At 58.7% G+C, this 19509-nt stretch overlaps 1 protein-coding gene across 1 annotated transcript; it reads left to right on the forward strand.

The window, feature by feature from the left end:
* The first annotated feature begins 7950 nt into the window (after window positions 1–7950).
* DUSP7 (dual specificity phosphatase 7) lies at window positions 7951–15793 on the forward strand. The gene is made up of 3 exons (XM_054482951.2): window positions 7951–8649; window positions 10124–10558; window positions 13374–15793. The coding sequence occupies exons 1-3, from the start codon at window positions 8130–8132 to the stop codon at window positions 13679–13681; spliced, it is 1263 nt and encodes a 420-aa protein (XP_054338926.1). The 5' UTR covers window positions 7951–8129; the 3' UTR covers window positions 13682–15793.
* The last annotated feature ends 3716 nt before the right edge of the window (window positions 15794–19509 follow it).

The following is a 19509-nucleotide window of genomic DNA, read 5'->3' on the forward strand; positions in this document are numbered from 1 at the left end:
GGGTATAGAACTAAAACCCAGGCTTAAGACCCCAGGGACCTTCAGGTCCATGAAGAGGTGGGAGTTTGGGCTCATTCTGTGGAGGACGGAGGAGCTGTAGCTGGGTGGGGGAAATCAAGGGCTATGGTCCAAGGCCAGGATGAGGCCTGCCAAGCAAGGTGCCAGCAGGTCCATCCCTTCATGGCAGGGAGCCCTCTGGCTCCAGAGACTCTCACTGAGTGACTCTGGGCAGGTCATACAGAACAGGCTGAGGCCCAAGGAGGGAGTGGAAGTAAGAGGCTTCTGGAATCATCGAGCATGGCAATGGAGGGCCAAAGATGTTTTGTTTTGTTTGTGGGTTTTGTTTGCTTTGGTTTTTTGAGACAGCTTCTCACTTTGTTGCCCAGGCTGGAGTGCAGTGGCATGATCATGGCTCACTGCAGCCTTTGCCCCTCAGGCTCAAGAGATCCTTCCACCCAGTGTCCTGAGGAGCTGGGCCTACAGACATGCACCACCACACCCAGCTTTTTTTTTTTTTTTTTTTTTTTTTTTTGTAGAGATGGGGTTTTGCCATGTTGCCCAGGCTGGTCTCGAACTCCTGAGTTCAAGTGATCCACCCACCTCAGCCTCTCAAAATGCTGAGATTACAGGTGTGAGCCACCACGCCTGGCCCCAAACATGTTTAAATCACAGGACCATGTGCTCATGGCTGACAACACAGAAGAGTCTAGAAGTAGGCCAGGGTCCCAATCCTGGCTCTGCCACTTCCCAGGTGCCCACTGTGGCCCTTAGAGGATGAGTGGGTTTGGGGGACAGAATAAGAAGGTAGTCAAAGGCGAGAGCTGGGAGAAGAGGGTTTCAACAGGAGGATCAATGAGGGCAGAGGCCCTGCAGAGGGAGCCCGGGCTGGGGAAGTGCGGGTGAGAGAGTGAAAGCGGCTGGAGAATCCAGGACGAGGAGAAGAGGGAGGGGAGGGGTCACAGAGCAGAGTGTAGACTCTATGCAGAGTGTAGACTCTATGCCGGGGACAGTGGTAGGCTGTGGAGGAGGAGAGGCTGCCTCCACCTTCTCAAAAGATCCCTCTGGCTGCTGTGTGGGGAATGACTGTCGGGATGGAGGCAGAGGCCTGGGGAGGAGGCGCGGGAGGTGGTCTAGGGGAGAAGGGGGAGAATCTGGGCTGTGTAGTGGTGGCCAGATGGCTTCTGAAATTGAGTACTGGGATGGATTAGCCATCTCTGTCATGGAAGTGGAAAAGGCGTTTGGTAGCACGAATGCTCTGTGGAAGACAGAGCCCTTCTCTTTATGGGCATGCACAGCTGCCTGTCCTCCCAGTCTGTCTCCCACCCTGCTAGCGCTGGGCCTCCCCAGAGATGGGAAAGAGCTGGCAGAGCAGGGCTCCCTGTGGACTGTACTTGAGCCTGGAGGAGACTGGAGCCACAGTCAGAGCCAGCTGGGAACCCCTGGGCGGGGGAAAGGAGCTCTAGGTTTTTAGTCTGGGGCCCAGCCCCCTGCCACTGCTTGATTTGTGGCCATGGGCCTCAGTTTCTCCATTTATCAAATGGGTTGGCAGTGCTCCCAGGGCTGATGCAAAGCCTGGATTCGAGGCCAGAAGGGAAGATGTTTTGAGACAGATGGGAGTGTGCAAGCCCATTAAGCCCAAGACAGCCTGTGTGGGAACTCATCACTGGGAGCCCGAGGCGGGCATCCACCCTCCCTGCAGACCGTCCTTCCCACTTGCCCGTGTTTATGTGTTTCCTTCCCATCACCTGGGCCACCATGACTCACCCCAGGCCTGGTGGGTGAGTGAGTAACTGGCTGGGGCTTGGGCAAGACACTTCCCTTCCTGGGCCTCAGCTTTCCTATCTGTAGAACGGCCAGACAAGTCCTGCTCTGCTCACCCCACTGGGGAATCCAGGGTGAATACAGGGCTGAGGATGTGAAAGCAAGAGGCTGCAATGGAGTGGGGACAAAGCAGGGTGTGGCCTTTCTGCCAGAACAGAAACCAGGCCCTCTTGACATCAGTCCCAACTTGGCTCCAAGCAGAGTTTTAAATGCTTACTTGCCTAGGCTGACCAGCCCAGCAGATCCCCATTTGCTCTGAGTGGGGGCGGCCATGCCTGGGAGAGCTTGGAATGGAGGGCAGGGTGGGGCTCAGGACCTTGGTGACCTCATGGGAGATGGGACTTCAATGATGAAAGGGAGGCTAACCTCGGGGAAGAAGCTACAGAGGTGAAGCCCCACCCTAGACCCTGCATGCTGAGGTGCCCTTAAGTGGGTAGAGGGTAGAAAATGCTGGACTTGGCCCGGTGCGGTGGCTCACACCTGTAATCACAGCATTCTGGGAGGCTGAGGCGGGAGGATCACTTGAGCCCAGGAGTTCAAGGCTGCTGTGAGCTGTGGCCATACCACTGCACTCCAGCCTAGGTGACAGAGCAAGACCCTGTCTCAAAAAAACTAATAATAAAAATAAAACAAAATGAAGTAAAATGCTGGGCCCCACAGGAAAGGATTAGGAGAAGGTGCAGACTGTTGCAATGAGGCAGGGAAGGCCTCCTGAAGCTGTGGCCCCTCAGAAGCTGGAGATGATTTCAGAGGATGGGGGCATGGAATGAAGACACATGTGGAGGCAGGGACACTGTATCTGGCGCACAGTGTAGGGAGCAAGCAGGAGGAAGCCAGGGTGAGCTGAGCTGGCGGTGGGGACAGGGAGGGCATAGCTGGTATGGCTATGAACTAAAACCTAAGCAAATAGGTTTTAGCTTTCTTGCCTATGACAATCGGCTGGTCATGCCTGCTTGGAAGGGTTTTGAGACCAGGGCATGGCTCAGCAAGAAAATGTGCTGTGGTTGACTAGTAATGTCTGCCAGGGACAAAGCATGGAAGAGCAGTAGATGTGTGTCCTCTGTTTTCCATCTTTGGGCTGGCCCCTTGGGCTGTGATTGGAAAGGTACACCCTCAAGTGAGTGACCCCAGGGACTCCATGTGGAGAGGCTGGCCAAGGGCTTGCTCTGTCACTGCTGGGTGGGGAGCTCTGAGAGAGAAGAATTATGTTGGTCGGTGCCATCTGAGTCCCCCCTTCACTGTCCTGCACACTCCCTGGTATGGGGCAGGTGCTGAGAAAATGTCTGAGAATGAACAGGGAGGCTTCCCTCTTGGCCGGGCTCTCTCCTCCCTCTTCCCTTTGCCTTCTCCAAGCAGCCTTGGGGATTCCCCACAGATCTCCCAGGCCCTTGCTTCCGTCCTGCCATGTCTTGTGCTCTAATCATCCTGGGCGTGACCCACTTTTCTGCCAGGGCTACTTGCTCCCCCAGGCCCTGCACTCTCACCAGGTCTGCCCTGCACACCTGGGCAGGAGAGGGCGCAGATAAATAGGCATGTGTCTCCCCCACCCCAGACCTGTCCCAGCTTTCCCACACTACACTGCCATTACCCAGGGCCTGGCAGGCCCCTGCTGGAAAGGCAGGGGTGGACTCCGGTTCCATCCAGAACCTGTTGCTATGGAGATACCAGCAACAGCCAATAGGACAACGTGAGCCTAGGTGACTAGAGGGCTGAGGGGAGAGGACCGTGGATCTCGCCAGCTTGGTAACCGCCCCTCTGGAGGACATGTCTGTGGGTATCCCCCTAATAGGAGTGGCGAGTGCCCAGACCTGGGTCTGGAAGCGTGTGTGTCTACATACAACAGAGTGTGTGTGCACGTGTATTGTGTATTTCTGCACACATGTATAGGTCCGAATCTGTATTTCTGTACATATACTTATATGCCCATGAGCATATGTGCTTATATGGGTAGGACTATGTGTGTTGGTGCCTGTGTTGTATGTATCCTTACATGTATATGTGTATGTGTGCAGCCAGAAGTTCTGTACAGGGCAGAAGAGTTGCCAGCCCTTCACAGTCCTCTCCTGGCCTGGCTGAGATGCTGCTGTCTGAACACCGGCCCAGGCAGGCACCCCACCAAGGGTTGGGGAAGAAGCTGTCCCAAAGTTCAAGGGCAAGCAGAGCAAGCCTAGGTCTCAGCAGGCCTCCATCGGAGCACCTCTCCAGCCTGGTGGAGCTGGTCTGGGCAGAGGCTGGCTTAACTCTCCAGCAACAGGCATCACAGACTGCTCAGCCCTTGCTCATCCCTTACAGTGGGATGTGAGACAGACCCACAGTAGAAAGCTGCCTCCTTAGCTTGGATTTGTGCCAGCCTCCTTAGGACCAGGAGGGCAAGGAGCTGACCCTCCCCTCACCTCAGCCTGTCCATTAGAAGCATGGTGGCCTGTTTGCAAGAAATCCATGGGCACTAGTGGGAAAAGGTAAATCTGTTTCTTAGGCACTTGAACTGTTCTGATGACACAGCTCCTTGGTCAACCAGCCATATGAATGTGTGTGTTGGGGGGAAGGGGGTACACACTAGCTTGCATCTGCTCTTCGGGACCCACAACTCCTCCCAGAGGAATAGCAAAGGGCCATGAAACATTCCCACCATGGAGAGGCCTTGCGCTGCCAGGAAGGCCCCTTCTCTGTGTGGTTCTGAGGTTGGATGTGTGCAGACAGGGAAGGCAGCTCCAGACGTGCCTTGTGGGTTCAGGCCTGGCAGTTGGCTGATTGCGATGAGAAGGGATGGCAGGAGGAGCAGCAGGCTTGAGGCAGGGCAGACTTGCCCCTGGGCGTTCGGGTGACAAGTGTGGTGTGGTGGTAGACAGTGACTGTGATAGGGTGCAGAGCAAAGATGGGGTGAGGAGGGGATGGGGTCCTTGGAGCACGCAGCAGGGAAGCTAATCTGGGCCTGGATGATCAGAGGAGGCCTTTGTGCTCAGAGACTCTGAGCTGGGATCAGAAGGCAGGCAAAGGCTGAGGATGAAAACTGTCCAGGCAGGGAAAATACCTGTGCAAAGGCCTGGGGCTGTGTGGGAAGGAGGGACAGCCCTCAGAGAGTTCAAGCATGTCCCACCTGCACTTCCCCTCTCCCTCCTGAAACCAGCTCATCCCCAGGGACAGACCTTTTCCAGCAGCCTCTTTCCCACTCCCCCACCCTGCCCCTCAGGGAGACCCTAGTGAGCTGGACACCCCTCCTGGGAGCTGCAGGTGAGGGAAGGCCTGAACCCTAAAGGCAGGAAAGACCACATTTCTAAAGAGGAAGAATGATTCCAAGGCCTTGGAATCACCCAGGGCACCAGGTTCCTGCCAAGAAAGACCCTCTCCCTTGAGGGAAGCCTACAGCTGCCAGGCAAGGCCCTGGACAGGGACAGCTCTGGTCTCTTGCCATGTGACCACAGGCGAGTTCCTGCCCTGCTCTGGGCCTTGTAAGTCTGGGATTGAGGGTTCTTCCCCACAGTGAGAACCAAGACTTAGGGCCTTTCCTCCAACCTCCTCCAACCTGCCCGGTGGGGGCCCAGGGTCCTGCTGGCACCTCAGGGGCTGGTTAATTTTCCTGCCAACCCTCTGCTTCCACTGTCACCCCCTCTCCACATGCTCCCCCTTCTGCACTCATCCAAATCTGCCTCTCTTTACTTCCCTGTTAGAGGACGCCCTCTCCTCCTGCTGCAGGAGCTTTTCACACATTCTCACAGATCTCTCCTCCAGGGTGTATGCCCCACTACAGGAGTCTAAAGGGAGAGAGACAGGAGTCATTGCAGGCTAATGTGAGGGATGGCGGGACCCCTTTCCTCTCTCTAGGGTAGCTCTTCCTCATGCGTGGGTAGTGGGGGCTGGGGAGGCTCAGAGGAGGCTCCCATTTCAGTTGTTCCCTTGCTAGTGAGAGCAATGGCCCATTCCTCACCAGGCACTCAGAAGCGAGTATGCTTCAGCGCCATGGGACACGCGCCCAGTCTCACTTGAGGACAGCATGAGCCTCCTGTTAATGTGACTCTGGCCTGCCCCTCAGGGATGTCACCCTGACTTATTGGGCACTTGACACCTTCTTGAGCTACCATGGACCCGTCTGGGGAGGGAACACCAAGACCAGTCTCTCCCCTAGAGAAAGAGGGGTCTATGTTCATCTTGTGGTAGGCCTGGGAGAGCACCCAGACCAGCATCCAACCCCATGGTGGAGCAGAGGGGAGAGGTAGCCAGGCCTGAGTGGAGGATGGAGGCTCCACTGTTATCACTCCAGCTCCAGGCAGGCTGGTACTGAGGAGGCCCTCAGCAAGGCTTGCTGAGTGAATGGTGCACTGCTCAGCAGCTCACCCTCCCCTGGGAGTTTGCTCAGGCCTCTTTTTTGAGTGCTGCCTCCATCTCTGACAAGCAGCATCCAGCCTGCCAGCCAAGAGGCCTGGCCTCAGACCATGTCCTCCCAGCCAGATGGATTCATAGACGGCTTGGGCTCCGTCCACACTAGCACTCTCCTACACTGGGAGAACCGAGGCCCAGAGGGAAGAACCATACTAAGGTCACAGGACACACCTGCAAGTGGCAGGACAGAATCTGGGTCTTGGCCTCTCGGGCCCTGGAAGCTCTTTCCACAGGCCCAGGACCCCCAGGACAATCTTGGGCGGAGAGTTGCTTCTCCTTTCACACTCTGAGAGTGTGACTGTGGGAGAGACCCCTGCTCCTTTGGGATACAGCCCTGTGGCCCAGGATGAAACCCTTCAGAAAGACTATCCCTCGCTTGAAAGACGGGCGGGGACTGCTCCTGAGTCACCCCTTTTCGTGCCTTCTGGTCAGAGGTTAGCGGAAAGCTCAAATCCTCGGGGTTCCAGAGGCCGTCCCTCAAGCACCACCGCTCCCCCAGTCAGGGATGGGGGCAAGGTGTCTCAGAGCCGACCAGCCTCGGGCGGAGTCGGGGGGTTAAGCCCCAAGGAGGGGCACCCCGACAGGCAAAAGAATGGACCAGATAGACGGCAGGGTCCAGCCTCGAGCTGCCACCCTGGCTCCCTAGGGAAAGCACTGCAGGTCCTGCGCAAGCGCGCCGCCTGCGTCTAGCCGCTTTGTTCTAGCGCTACCTGCGGATCCATTCACCTCCGCTGCCCCGCCTGCCTGCAAATCGAGACACAGGGCTGGCGGAGGCCCCGCCCACTTCCCCGCGCTGGGTGGAAACCGCGGCGGGCCCCGCCTCCCTCCGCCACCACCTCTTTCGGCCAGGATTGGCCATCTGCATGGCAGGCGCCCGCCTACCGCGGAAGTTGATTGGTCCGTTGAGAGGGAGGCAGGGGAAGGAAAGCTGATTATAAAGGAGCATTCCCCGCCCACCGGCCCCGTGGAAAAAGTCACGTGGCGCTTCGCTGGGCGTCTGTCACCACCCCGCTTGTAAAGCTTTCTTAAAGGGCTCGCGTTCCCTTCCCAGAGCTGGTCCTTTCCAGGATTTCTCCACCCCTGCCCACGGAAGGTGGCACGGCCCTGAGTCTTCCTACCCCGCCAGTTGCCCAGGTCCTGATTTCCCATCAGGCTTGCTGGCGTGAGACGCTCCCCCTCAGGTCTGGAGCCTGTGACCGTCAGGGGAACGATGAGGTCCCCTGAAACGGTGATCGCCTAGCACAGTGCCTGGCACGTAGTAGGCGTTCAATTCTCATTTGTTGAATGAACTCGATGACAGAAAAAATGAATGGGATGACAGGAGGGAGGAGGAGAGGTTGCTCAGCTTGACCACCCCTCCACCACGCCCCGTCCCAGGAAAACTATGCTCTTGTGAATGTCGGGTGGGGGTGCCAGGCATAGGACGCCCCCAGGGCCTCTCTTCCCGTAGTGTCCAGAAGAGCTTGGGAGCACGCGCAGAGTGAACCCGTGAGGGCGTCTGGGCCGGGGCCCCTAGGCGGATCGTAGTCAGCTCCGGGCTAGTCCAGGGGGCAACGGTGCGAAGGCGGTGGGGGAGGGCCCCGCCGCTGGTCTCCCGGGCTCGGGTCGCGAGCGCGCCCGCGTACCCCGTGGGGAGGGCCGGTGGAGGCGCTGCGCCTTTAAGCCCGGGCGCCGGCCCCCGCGGCCCCGCCCCCCGGAGAACGCCTCGGCGCGCGGCCGCCGGAGCCGCCGTTTAATTGGGGCTGTCAGGCCGCGGTGCGCGCGGAGGGCCGGGCGGGCGGGACGGAGGCCGGGAGGCCGGGAGGCCGGGGCGGCGGGCGCGCAGCTCGGCGGGAGGCGGGCGCCCGGAGACGCGGCTGGGGCCCGCGCGGCCGGGGCGCCGTCCCAGGGCAGGGCTGCCCGGCCCCGGCCCCGGGCCGCCCGCGCTCCCCATGAAAAACCAGCTCCGCGGCCCCCCAGCGCGGGCGCACATGTCGACTTCGGGGGCGGCGGCGGCGGCTGGGGGCACCCGGGCGGGGTCCGAGCCCGGTGCGGGGTCGGGGTCCGGCGTAGGCACCGGGGCGGGCGCGGCGACGGGGGCAGGAGCCATGCCCTGCAAGAGCGCCGAGTGGCTGCAGGAGGAGCTGGAGGCGCGCGGCGGCGCGTCTTTGCTGCTGCTCGACTGCCGGCCGCACGAGCTCTTCGAGTCGTCGCACATCGAGACGGCCATCAACTTGGCCATCCCGGGCCTCATGTTGCGCCGCCTGCGCAAAGGCAACCTGCCCATCCGCTCCATCATCCCCAACCACGCCGACAAGGAGCGCTTCGCCACGCGCTGTAAGGCGGCCACCGTGCTGCTCTACGATGAGGCCACGGCCGAGTGGCAGCCCGAGCCCGGCGCTCCCGCCTCCGTGCTCGGCCTGCTCCTACAGAAGCTGCGCGACGACGGCTGCCAGGCCTACTACCTCCAAGGTGAGGGCAGCACCGAGACGCCTTACGGGATCGGGGCCCCCCGCGACTCCCTGACGCCCCCCTTGGAGGCGCTTTCCTCTCCACGCTCTCGGCCTGCCCCTCTGGGCGCCACGTCGTCCCCGGCCCGCATCCGCCCTCCTGGAGCCGGGTCCCCACTGTGTGGTTTGGCAGGCGCGGGGCTCCCTCTGCGCCCCCTTTCTCGGCACGATTCGAGTGGGTGGAACAAACTTTCCCCTGCCTGGGGTTTCCTTTTTTTTCCTGTTGATGGGGCGACAGTAGTGCCTAGGCTCCAGTGGAGCCCCTCAGAGGTGGAAGGCGCCGCCTCCCAGAACCCTAAAAGCGGCAGGGCGTCCAAGTCCAGCCTGGAATTCGTGTTTCTGGAAGGCCAGGATCAGGAAGGGTACCTTTCATAGCACCATCCTCATCTCCAGCGCATGGAGACCATTTGGGTTGGGGTCTCCTGGATCCGGGAATTGCTCCTTCCACCGGAGAATTGCCGCCTCTAGGAGGCGCTTGGAGCAGGGTATGGGCAGGGTCCATTGCCTTGGCCCGGGTCTCTCGGGACCCCCAGGTCCCTAGCCTGCTGCCCCGGAGCTTGCAGAAGGGAGAGGCAGCGCCGGGGGGCGAGTGGCTGAGACCGGTGTTTCCAATTAACATTCCAAAATGGCCTCTTGCTGGCAGCGGGGCGGGCGGGAGGGGAGGGGAGGCCTGCGGCACCCTCGGGCGCAGGGCCCATGCCTCGCTGCAAGGGGCTCCCCATTTCTTCTGTCCCTGTATCGCCCCAGTGGCCCTCCCCCGCTGCAGGTCCAAGGCTGGGGGCGGCTTGTGTTCTAAGGGAGGGTTCTAGAAAAGTGGAGCCAGGACCCCTTTCAAAAACCTGCTCCTGCTGGGGGAAGGGGCCAGCCAGTACCTTCCCACTACCCTCCCCAGCTGTAGTTTCGGGGCTGGGCAACCACTAGACTCCCATTCAGGAAGCCCAGGACCTCTCTGCCTCTAACTGAGCCAGATGTGGCTCTGGCACCTGTGGTCTCATCTGTAAGAGGAGTTTGCCAACCCAGAGGTGCTGGCTAAGATGGGGTTGTCTGCTTTTCTTTACCACTTTAGCTGTTATTGAACACCCATGGGTGCTAGGTGTGTGTGGGAGCTGCAGAAGAGGAATTAGCTGGGGCCTGTCCTCAAGTGCCCTAAAGCTGGTGGCATGGCTGGGGGCCCTGAAGTGTTATGGGTACCAGTTTGGAGTCCAGGCACGTCATTTCACCTTCTGGGGGCCTCAGTTTCCTTATCTGTGAAGTGGTCATGGTTTAGATGGAGAGAACACGAGAGAGGGCACACGTGTAACATGCTTGGCATGGCCCATGCTGATCGTCGGTGTTGCGGTGTTTGGCGTGCAGAGTCCTGGCCATCTCTGGTCTTGTGTAGCCCATCTGGGCTCTCACCAGCCTCTCACCCAGGCCCTGTCTCACCCCGGACACAGGTGGTTTCAACAAGTTTCAGACAGAGTACTCTGAGCACTGCGAGACCAACGTGGACAGCTCTTCCTCGCCGAGCAGCTCGCCACCCACCTCAGTGCTGGGCCTGGGGGGCCTGCGCATCAGCTCTGACTGCTCCGATGGCGAGTCGGACCGAGAGCTGCCCAGCAGTGCCACCGAGTCGGACGGCAGCCCTGTGCCATCCAGCCAACCAGCCTTCCCTGTCCAGATCCTGCCCTACCTCTACCTCGGCTGCGCCAAGGACTCCACCAACCTGGACGTGCTCGGCAAGTACGGCATCAAGTATATCCTCAATGTCACACCCAACCTTCCCAACGCCTTCGAGCACGGCGGCGAGTTCACCTACAAGCAGATCCCCATCTCTGACCACTGGAGCCAGAACCTCTCCCAGTTCTTCCCTGAGGCCATCAGCTTCATTGGTAGGTGCTGTGTGCTGGGCAGGGGGGTGTGGGCGCATCAAGGTGTATGTAGGACTCTGGGTGGCACCCCCGCCTGACTGGGTACCTCTGGGCCTGTTGAGACCTGTGTGTGCCCTGCGTGTGCCAGCGTGTGCCCGTGGGTGTACCCATGCCTACTGTGAGTCACCAAGTCCCTTGGGCCCCTCTACCTGTTGGGGCCTGAGCAGTCTCCTGAGTCCTGAGCTCCCCCTAGCTGGCAGCACCTGATGGGCTCTCTGCTGTCCAGCTTGTGTTTTCCTGGCTTAGATGTTGTTTCGGGCTTAGCAAGCTGAAACATCACAGCGCACAGACCTCCCACGGGTCTCACTTGCTCCGCATCATGCCTCAGCACACGTGTCTCTCCAGGATGGGGTTGTCATAGTGCCTCTTTGGGCTTTAATGTGGACCTAAGAGGGCTGAAAGGTAGCCCTGGAGCCAGAGGCACACCCCAAACAGGCAGCTATTGAAATATGGTGACTGCTAGCTCAGTCAGGCTCCAGATGCTCTCTGCAGCCTGTAGGGCTTGCTTGGAGTGTAGGGAGGAGTGTAAGAGAAGGTGGGGGAGTGGAGAAAGGCCTTCCCCAGAGCAGTGTGTCCTGCTGTCTGGCTTAGTGCCCTCTGAATCCCTATATCCCCAGCTTCAGCAGACTCGGGTCCCTGCTGCTTTCCCCTTGGCCAGCTGGAGGCTGAGACCACAGGTCATCTCCCCTGGCCCAGGGTGCAAGGAAGGGGCACGGGGGCTCAGGATGAATGTAAACTCTCTATCTCTGAGCTTGGTGACCCAGTGTTTCTGCCCAGCCTCCAGTGGCAAGGTGTGGGGGTGGCCTGGGCTGCCTTTTCCCGATGGAGGCTGTGTCCAGTGGAGGGCGTTTTGGTGCGGCTGGGCTGGGCTAGCTTTAACAACAGGAAGTGGGAGGCTTCCCCGCCTCATCCGCTTACTGGGAACCAAAAGTAGGTGCCTGGCTGGGAGGAAGGAAGGAAGCTGAGGCCTGGGGGAGGGGCTGCAACTGGGGCTGCCTGGAGCTTCTCACCCCTGCCCCCCACCCCCTGGGTCAAGAGGGCTAGGGGTGCTGCCTCAGCATTTGAACTCCCCCAACGAAGGAGGGGAATAGAGAGAGAGAAGCAGGCTTTGCCAGGCTGGGCCTGGCTAGTGGATACCTTTATCCTTCCTGAAAGCTCCTCCCCATCTGGGTAGGGGGACCTTTTCCCTCATTTGACAAGTGAAGGAATTGAGGGCCAGGCATCCCTTAGGAGTCAGTGGGACAGGATCAGTCACCAGCTACACACTGAAAAGGCCAAAAATAAAGCCAGCAGAAACAGACTCTCTTTGGATCACCTGGAGGTGGGTTTAGAGGCCAGGCGTTCCTCACATCCTGGTGTCACCACTGGAGGCTGGTCCCAGCACCCCCTTCTCCCACCCCCAATCTCTAGGTCAGACCACACAGCTCCCCATGAAGCCGCAATGTCTGTCTCCTTGCCAGATTATCCCGCCCCCGTGCCTTAGCCATGGGGCTCCCTGTCAGTCCCTGAGTCTGGAGGAAGCACCTACTGTATGCTTAGTGGTTGGTTGGGTGGGGATGGGAGAGGAAGCTCTGTCAGGACAAAGGCAACGAAGAACAGTGGGTGAACCCATGTGTCATCTTGTAGGAAGGCATTGATTGAGTGCTAGCTGTGTGCCTGGCTCCTGGAGGGTTCAGAGTCAGGGTGGTGGGGACATCAAGGACCCCATGGCTGCCTCTTGTGAATCTATGTCCCTGGCACAGCTGTGGCACACAGAGAGGCAGCTGCCCCAGGGTCCAGGAGAGATTACAGGACTGAGTGTTCAGTAGCTCAGCCAGTATTTATTGAGCTTCTATGTGTCAGACAGAGGAGTCTGAGAGTGGCACTGGGGGAAGCTGAGAGGGTTGGAGGGGAAAGGGGACAGGAAGGTTGGCCCCATCAAGTCAACTGTGATAGGAGATATCACTGACACATGGGCCTGCTGAGGAAGGTCTAGCAAGTGGCAGGGGTGGGGCCCATTTAAGCACACCTCACTTATGAAGCCCCATCACAGGTGATAGTGTGGCCACCATCCCAGTCCCTGTGTCTTAGGAGCTGGAGTTAAGGTCTTGGGGACTAGCTGGGCAGAGGGCAGAGCGAAGTGCAGGGCCAGGCCACCTACTTCCTTCCAGAGGAGCCTCCCTCAGGCCACTTTCCTGGGAGACTCTCAGGGACAACCCATGGGAGCGGCTCCAAGAGAACCAGCCCAGCCCCCAGTCCCAGGTCATGGCCTGGCAGCAGCAGGTGCTGAGCTAGGAGGAGCTTCTATGTGGCCTTGGGCTTGCCACTTTGTCTCTGTGTCTGTTTCCTCGTTGATAAAATGGGCTTACTGGCCATGGTGCAGATGACCCAAGAGGATGCAGGTGACACCCGTGACAGCAGTCATAATGCACATGGTAGTGGTAAGACTAGCCATGATCACAGACATTACAGTAGTTCATGTTTGTTGACCCCTCACTTGGCTCAGGTCCTTATGAGACCACTGTGCATAAATAGGCGCATTTTATAGATGAGGAAACTGAGACACGGGTGTCCAGTGCCTTGGGACTAAAGTGTGCAGAGCCCTCTCCACAGCAGTGCTGTTGACCTCTATTCCAAGTTGCTGCCCTACCCACACTGGGCTTGGCCAGGTCCCTCAGGGGTCGGGCAAGACCAGCCAGCGACCATGCTGCCCTCTGTGCCCCAGCCCCACCTGCCCACCCATGTGGGAAGGCTCCTTGAAGGAGGCACCTCCCTGACCCATGCCAATGTGTTTCAGACGAAGCCCGCTCCAAGAAGTGTGGTGTCCTGGTGCACTGCCTGGCAGGCATCAGCCGCTCAGTGACGGTCACTGTGGCCTATCTGATGCAGAAGATGAACCTGTCACTCAACGACGCCTACGACTTTGTCAAGAGGAAAAAGTCCAACATCTCGCCCAACTTCAACTTCATGGGGCAGCTGCTGGACTTTGAGCGGACGCTGGGGCTAAGCAGCCCGTGCGACAACCACGCATCGAGTGAGCAGCTCTACTTTTCCACACCCACCAACCACAACCTGTTCCCACTCAATACGCTGGAGTCCACGTGAGGCCTGGTGCACGGGGGGCATGGCACCAGGCCCCTGCTCGGCTCTTCACAGGGCTAGGTGGGAGAGCCCAAGCCTGCCGCCTCTGGCCTGAGGAACCCCCAGATGTCGCCTGTGCCCAGGGGCCCAGGCTCATCGGTGTCGGAGCGCCCCTCACCATCCTTGGGGGCGGGACCCGCAGGCAAGGTCTCCCACTGCAGGGCTTGCTGGAGAGGCCTCGGCTCTCGGACACGTGGCTTTGGGCGTCCACCAGGGCCTCATCCTGTCCAGGACGCTCCTTTCTGCTGATGGCCCAGCCAGTTTGGCTATTTTTTAAAGACACATCCATGGACCTGAGTTTACTTTTTACTTTTGGCAGGTAAATCCAAGCTCCCTGGAGCACAAAGAGTGTTTGAGCTCTTCTTGATTTTTCTTTTTTTTTTTTTTATAACAAAAAGTGTTATTTTCAGGCTACATGCAACAGTGGATTGTATAACCCAGTATTTCATCCCTTTCCTGATCCTGCAAGAGAGAGAAATGTTATCGGTTTTGTTTTTCATTCAGTTTCAAAAAGCAAGTATCGTGTTTGTTTTTGTTTTTGTTTTTGTTTTTTAATGGAAAAGACAGACCCCATGTTGACCTTGACCAAATGCGTTTTGCACATGTGTGAAGCCTCCGTTTCCTCGGCGGGCCCTTCTTGAAGGGGTGGCTTACTGCTCTTCAGGTATTGGGACCCCCAGTCGTGCCGCCTCCCACCCTTGGCCCAGTCTGACTTAGCCCTGCATTCGCCTGTGATGACTGCTGCAAGTTGTGATTGGTGGGCTGGATGGTGGGCTTTTCATTTTCCGCCCTCTCATCCATCCCTCTGACTGCTGCAAGTTGTGATTGGTGGGCTGGATGGTGGGCTTTTCATTTTCCGCCCTCTCATCCATCCCTCTGACTGCTGCAAGTTGTGATTGGTGGGCTGGATGGTGGGCTTTTCATTTTCCGCCCTCTCATCCATCCCTCTGGTGGTCCCTGCAGACCTCCCTGAGGCAGAAGGTGGGGAACCTGGGGCCCTGCCACCGTCCCTCAGGAGGTGGGCCGCAGGGGGCTGCCAGGCAGTAGCATTAGCCCTCTGGGCTCAGCCCCTAGGAGGGCCTGGGCTCTGAGCCCTTTTATATACTTAGCCACTACTTCTGTCTGTCTGTTTGTCTCTCTCTCTTCTCTCTCTTCTGTCTCTCTCTCTCTCTCTCTCTCTCCCCCCCCCCCCTCCCCCGTCTCCTTCTCTCTCCCTCTCTCTCCCTCTCCCCCTCTCCCCCCTCCCCCTCTCCCCCTCTCCCCCTCTCCCCCCCTCCCCCTCTCCCCCCTCTCATTGTAACTGGGAGTGGAGGCCCAGTGGCTGGGGAGAGCTTAGATGGTGGGGCCCAGCTCTACCTCCAGGTTCTTCCCTCTCCCTAGCTGTCGCTTTGGTCTGGCCACTCCCAGCCCCCTTACCCCTTGGAAGCTTGCCCTGCCCTCGTCTTGCCCATGCCTTCTACTGCCAGGAGACTTGCACCCACTTCAACCCTAGGGCAGGGGCAAGTGTGGCAAGGATGGACCAGCAGAAGAGGGGTGAGGCTCTGTTCACTTCCCCCTGCCTCCACAGAACAAAGCCACGGATTCCGTTATCTTCCTCCAGTTTTGTTCCTTCTCCAGCCTCAGTTCCACCAGGTGTCAGGACTGCATGGGGGCCTGGGGCAGGCAGAGGGGTCAGGCCAAGGTCCCTGACGGAGCAGCACTCAGCATGTGAGTGACGCCACAGAAAAACTCTGCCCCACTGCTTCTTACCTCACAGGGGTGGCTTTCAGGGATTCTTTAGGGCAGCAGATTAAAATCTTGCCACAGTCGAGAAATTGACAACAAGCTTCCATGCTGTACATGGTTCTCTTTTTCTCTCTTTTATTTTTAAAAAGAAAACCCAGAAAGATGTACCAGATTTGTGTAAATGAGGGTATGCCAGAAGGTGGCCAGTTTTGCTTTATGATCTTATGAAGGAAGATTTGTGACCCTACATATATATATATATATATACACACACACACATACATATATATATCCCGAACCAACAACGGGACTTTGTTTATATTGCAAATAAATATTATTTTTTCTTTAAAATGAGTCGTGTCCGATAAGGGCTTGGGGCCTGGGAAGGAGGGGAAGGAGTACTGTTGACAGGCATCCTAGTGCCTGCTCTGTGAGGCACTGGCCTGGTTCTGCTTGGGGTCTGCTGGCCACTTGCTTAGACTAATCAAGGTGCTCCGCAGATGGGAGGGAGCAGCCAAAGTTTCTGGATGCAGCTGGGGCAGGTGGCATTTCCCCAGCCCTTAGGCACTGGCAGGCAGAGGCATCAGGGCTTTCTCTGTGGGCTTCTGCTGAAATCAAGGCCTGGAGAGGTTGTGTATACCAAGTTCACACAACTGAGCCCTGACTCGCCCTTCATTGTCCGAGGCTGTCTGCTTAGGCATTGCTCAGATTGCAGCCCCCAGGACCCTAACCCTTTCTCTTGCTGCTGTGTGGGTGAGAGGGGAATGTGCATTTAACCCTGCCCCTGCAGGTCCTGGGATGTCAGTGGGCAGTGACAGTTCAGCCCTTCTTTGCTTCTTAAGGGCTGGGTGGCCTTGGACAGGTCCCTTAGGCCGATTGCACCTGGTTCCTGAGTGCTTTTCAGCTTTGTGGCATGACGAGCACATTATTGGCCTGGGTTCACAGGGAGGAATCAGCCGTGCTCAGGCGTGTACAAGGAAGGTTGGGCATGGGCCTCCGTCCAGGCTCCCCTGGCGGTGGGGGTCTAAGCGAGGCCCTGGGCTAGAGCAGGGAGGAGGTCTGGGGAAGTGAGGCCCCCAGTGGGCCACAAGCCCTGAGTTACAGATCACGAAATGGAGGCTCCAGAGTGGCTTAGGTCTCCCTTGCCTCTGGCTGGATAAGGTGAGCCCCAGTCAAGGACTTAAGAGGCCTGGAAGCTGACTCAGTTTCTCCATTTCTGACATTCCCCAGCTCTATCCCTTCAGCAAACTGTGTGATCAGCACTGAGCTGGACCCAGGTGGAAGGTAGGTGGGTAGAGCCAAAAGGGTGAGGGCGGCTCAGCCTGGGACTTGCCCTGTTGGGGTGTGCCCAGGCTCTCCTTCTCTTCTTTCCCACATCTCTGCTCTTCAGTTATACTGCACCAGAACAGTCACAACCATCATGCGCAGCCTGTGGCAAGGGGTAGAGGACAGGTTCTGCCCACTGTGGGGCCTGGGTGCAAATCTCAGCTGTGTGACTGCAGTCCCTCAGCTCTACCCCCCAACACTCCCATCTGGAGCGTGGAAGAATCCTGCCGCTCAGCCGGCAGGCCTGTGTGGGTGGGAGGGGGCTTCTCGCTGCATCCTCGACAAGGGGGCGGTGCTGCTGTTGCTCCTGGGCTCCCTCAGGGCCCTGTTCCTTCTGTGCCAGGGGCAGGCAAAGGGGGTGGGGGCCTGAGCAGGCAGAGACTGGGCCTTTGTTCCCTCCTGCTGCCCTCGCCCAGGCCTGGGGAAGCCCGCGGGTGCTGGGCTGGGGGCTGGGCCCTCGACAAACCGAGTAAGTGCCTGGCAGTGCCAGCGTGCCCAAGCACAGGACGGGGTGGGGGTGGGAGTGGCAGCCGCCTCCTGAGCCGGCTCTTCAGACGGAGGACTGGGAGTGCCTGAAGAGGGCCAGCCCCGCCACTTACCCCTGTGCACTCTGGGGCCAGCGGTCTCTCTGACCATCTGTGTCCTCCTTACCTGTAGAAATTCCTACCTCAGCACTGGGCCTGGCTAAGTTTCCCTGCTGGGGGACAGAGGGCCAGGTCATGGCTGAGTGGCTGGGGCCCTGGGTCCTTGCTCTGTGACCTTGGGCCGGGCCACGCTTACTGGACTGTGGTCCCCCACCTCCGGGTTTTGGGCTCCCATCTCATGGCCCCGTGTCCTGAGCTCCTCCTATCCCACCCCGTTTCTGCCATGCTCTCCCCTGCGGGCCCTGCTTGCTTCAGGCCATCTGTGGCTGAGACCCTCAGTGCAGCCGTCCTGAGCTCTTGGACACTTGGCTCTCTAGGGGTGCGCCTGCTTTATCTCTGTCCCCAGTCCTGTTGCTCTCTTGTGCCTCTTTGCCTCCTTGGTCCCTGTTTCTGCCTCCGTTTCAGCCCAGGCCCCGGGGACTTGGTCCGCTCCTTAGCCGCTTAGTGTTCCCATGGGAGGAGTATCCAAGACACTTACTCACTTGCACATTCATCCAGCAGCCATTTCCTGTGCCGGCTGGACAGTCCCAGGGAGGGAACATGCCCGAGGGAAGCTCGGTGATGTCACACTGGGTGGCAGGATAATGGGGCCCTCAACTTGTCCTCTGATAAATGAATCAAGTGCAACATGAGGACTGACTAAAGCTGGATACGAGAAAGCACTTGGAGCACTGTGGAGTGGTGACCTTGAAGGGGTTCCGACAAGACTGCAGGAGAGATGAACGTTTCCCTAGGATGGTCCCGCTCTGAGCCTGGGGGCAGAGGGAGCCCTCAGGAGAGGGCCCTGCTCTGCCTGCCACCCCCACAGGGCCCCTCCCCAGAGGAAAGTCATTCCTCATGAATGGACCAGGGTGGGGGTAGGTGGCAAGCTTGCACTGGAGCCTGTCCCTCCCTGCTACTGCCCATGTACTGCGCACCTGGGCCAACACCGTGATTGCACTGTACCTCCCTCTGTGTCAGAATGGATGTGTCTGGGACACCAACACCTACCCCCAGATCCTTGGCAGAAGCCAGAGGGCCTGATATGGGAGCCAGCTTTTTCTGTAGGGAGCACAGTAGCATGTTAACCTCTGGGTGCCCTGATGGAGGGTGTTCAGGTCCTGATCCTTGACATCTTTTCCCCTGCTTTTTTTGGGCCCCACCAGGACACAGTGCTCTCACCCGACTCCTGAGACCCAGCTGACCTGAGAGCCCTGGGAAGGCTCAGAATCACTCTGCTTCCCAGCCCTGTGCTGATGGGGGAGGTGATAAGGGCTTAGGGCCTGGGAAGGAGGGGAAGTCCGATAAGGGTGTCAGAGGGCTGCCATAGAGTGAGGCAAGGTAGAAGCTGGGCCCCCCACCCTGCTGCCCTGAGGCTTTTCACTAGGCCCTGGCTCTGTGAGGGACCAGACACACACACACACACACACACACACACACACATATGCACATAGCTTCGCCATCCTCTGACTAGACAAGCCCATGCAGGTCTCATAGCAATGGAGGAGCCGCCTGCCTGTGACTGTAGCCTCCTCTCATCAGGGTGCGTCCTGGGTGAAGTCATCCCTTTCCAGGCATGGTCATTAAAGACTATCATTAGCAACTCTTAGAGGCCTTGGCCCCATTGTCTCTGGCTGGGTCAGATGAGCCCCCACAGGTGACTGTGACACAGACTCCAGCCCTTGCTAGAACCCCTCTTTGCCCAGGCAGCCAGCCCCCTTCCCAGAGCTGTCCTATTGCGCACCTCCAGGGGCCATTGTCTGCCGTGTAGCTTCCGTGCATGTGTGGGGTCTCCACACACCTCCCTTGTGCCTTCAACTCCTCCTCTGGCCTCAGGGCTGCAGGCAGAGGAGAAGCTGCAGTGCCTTTCCACAGGGCGTCATGGGCCAGGGAGGAGCCTCTTTAGGGGACAGGGGAGCCCCTAGAGGGCATCAGGCACAGGGCTGATGGGGTCTGGCTGTCACAGTGAAGATCTAGTTGGTGACAGCGGCCTGAAAGCCAAGCACGCAGGCCAGGGCACAGGGAGGAGGCCAGGACAGTCGTTGTGGGTGGGTCAGGAGGGCTGGAGAGGGTGTGGGAAGGACACATCTGCAGACCAGCAGGACTTGGGCCCCATGG

Source organism: Pongo pygmaeus, chromosome 2, assembly GCF_028885625.2.
Source record: "Pongo pygmaeus isolate AG05252 chromosome 2, NHGRI_mPonPyg2-v2.0_pri, whole genome shotgun sequence".
NCBI classification, from domain to species: domain Eukaryota; kingdom Metazoa; phylum Chordata; class Mammalia; order Primates; family Hominidae; genus Pongo; species Pongo pygmaeus.

Excerpts from the sequence above, each read along its gene's own strand:
- DUSP7 (XM_054482951.2), top strand. The coding sequence starts at position 8,130 with ATGAAAAACCAGCTCCGCGGCCCCCCAGCGCGGGCGCACATGTCGACT. Across the intron at positions 8,650-10,123 it reads CCAGGCCTACTACCTCCAAG|GTGGTTTCAACAAGTTTCAG; the intron begins GTGAGGGCAGCA and ends CCCCGGACACAG. Across the intron at positions 10,559-13,373 it reads TGAGGCCATCAGCTTCATTG|ACGAAGCCCGCTCCAAGAAG; the intron begins GTAGGTGCTGTG and ends AATGTGTTTCAG.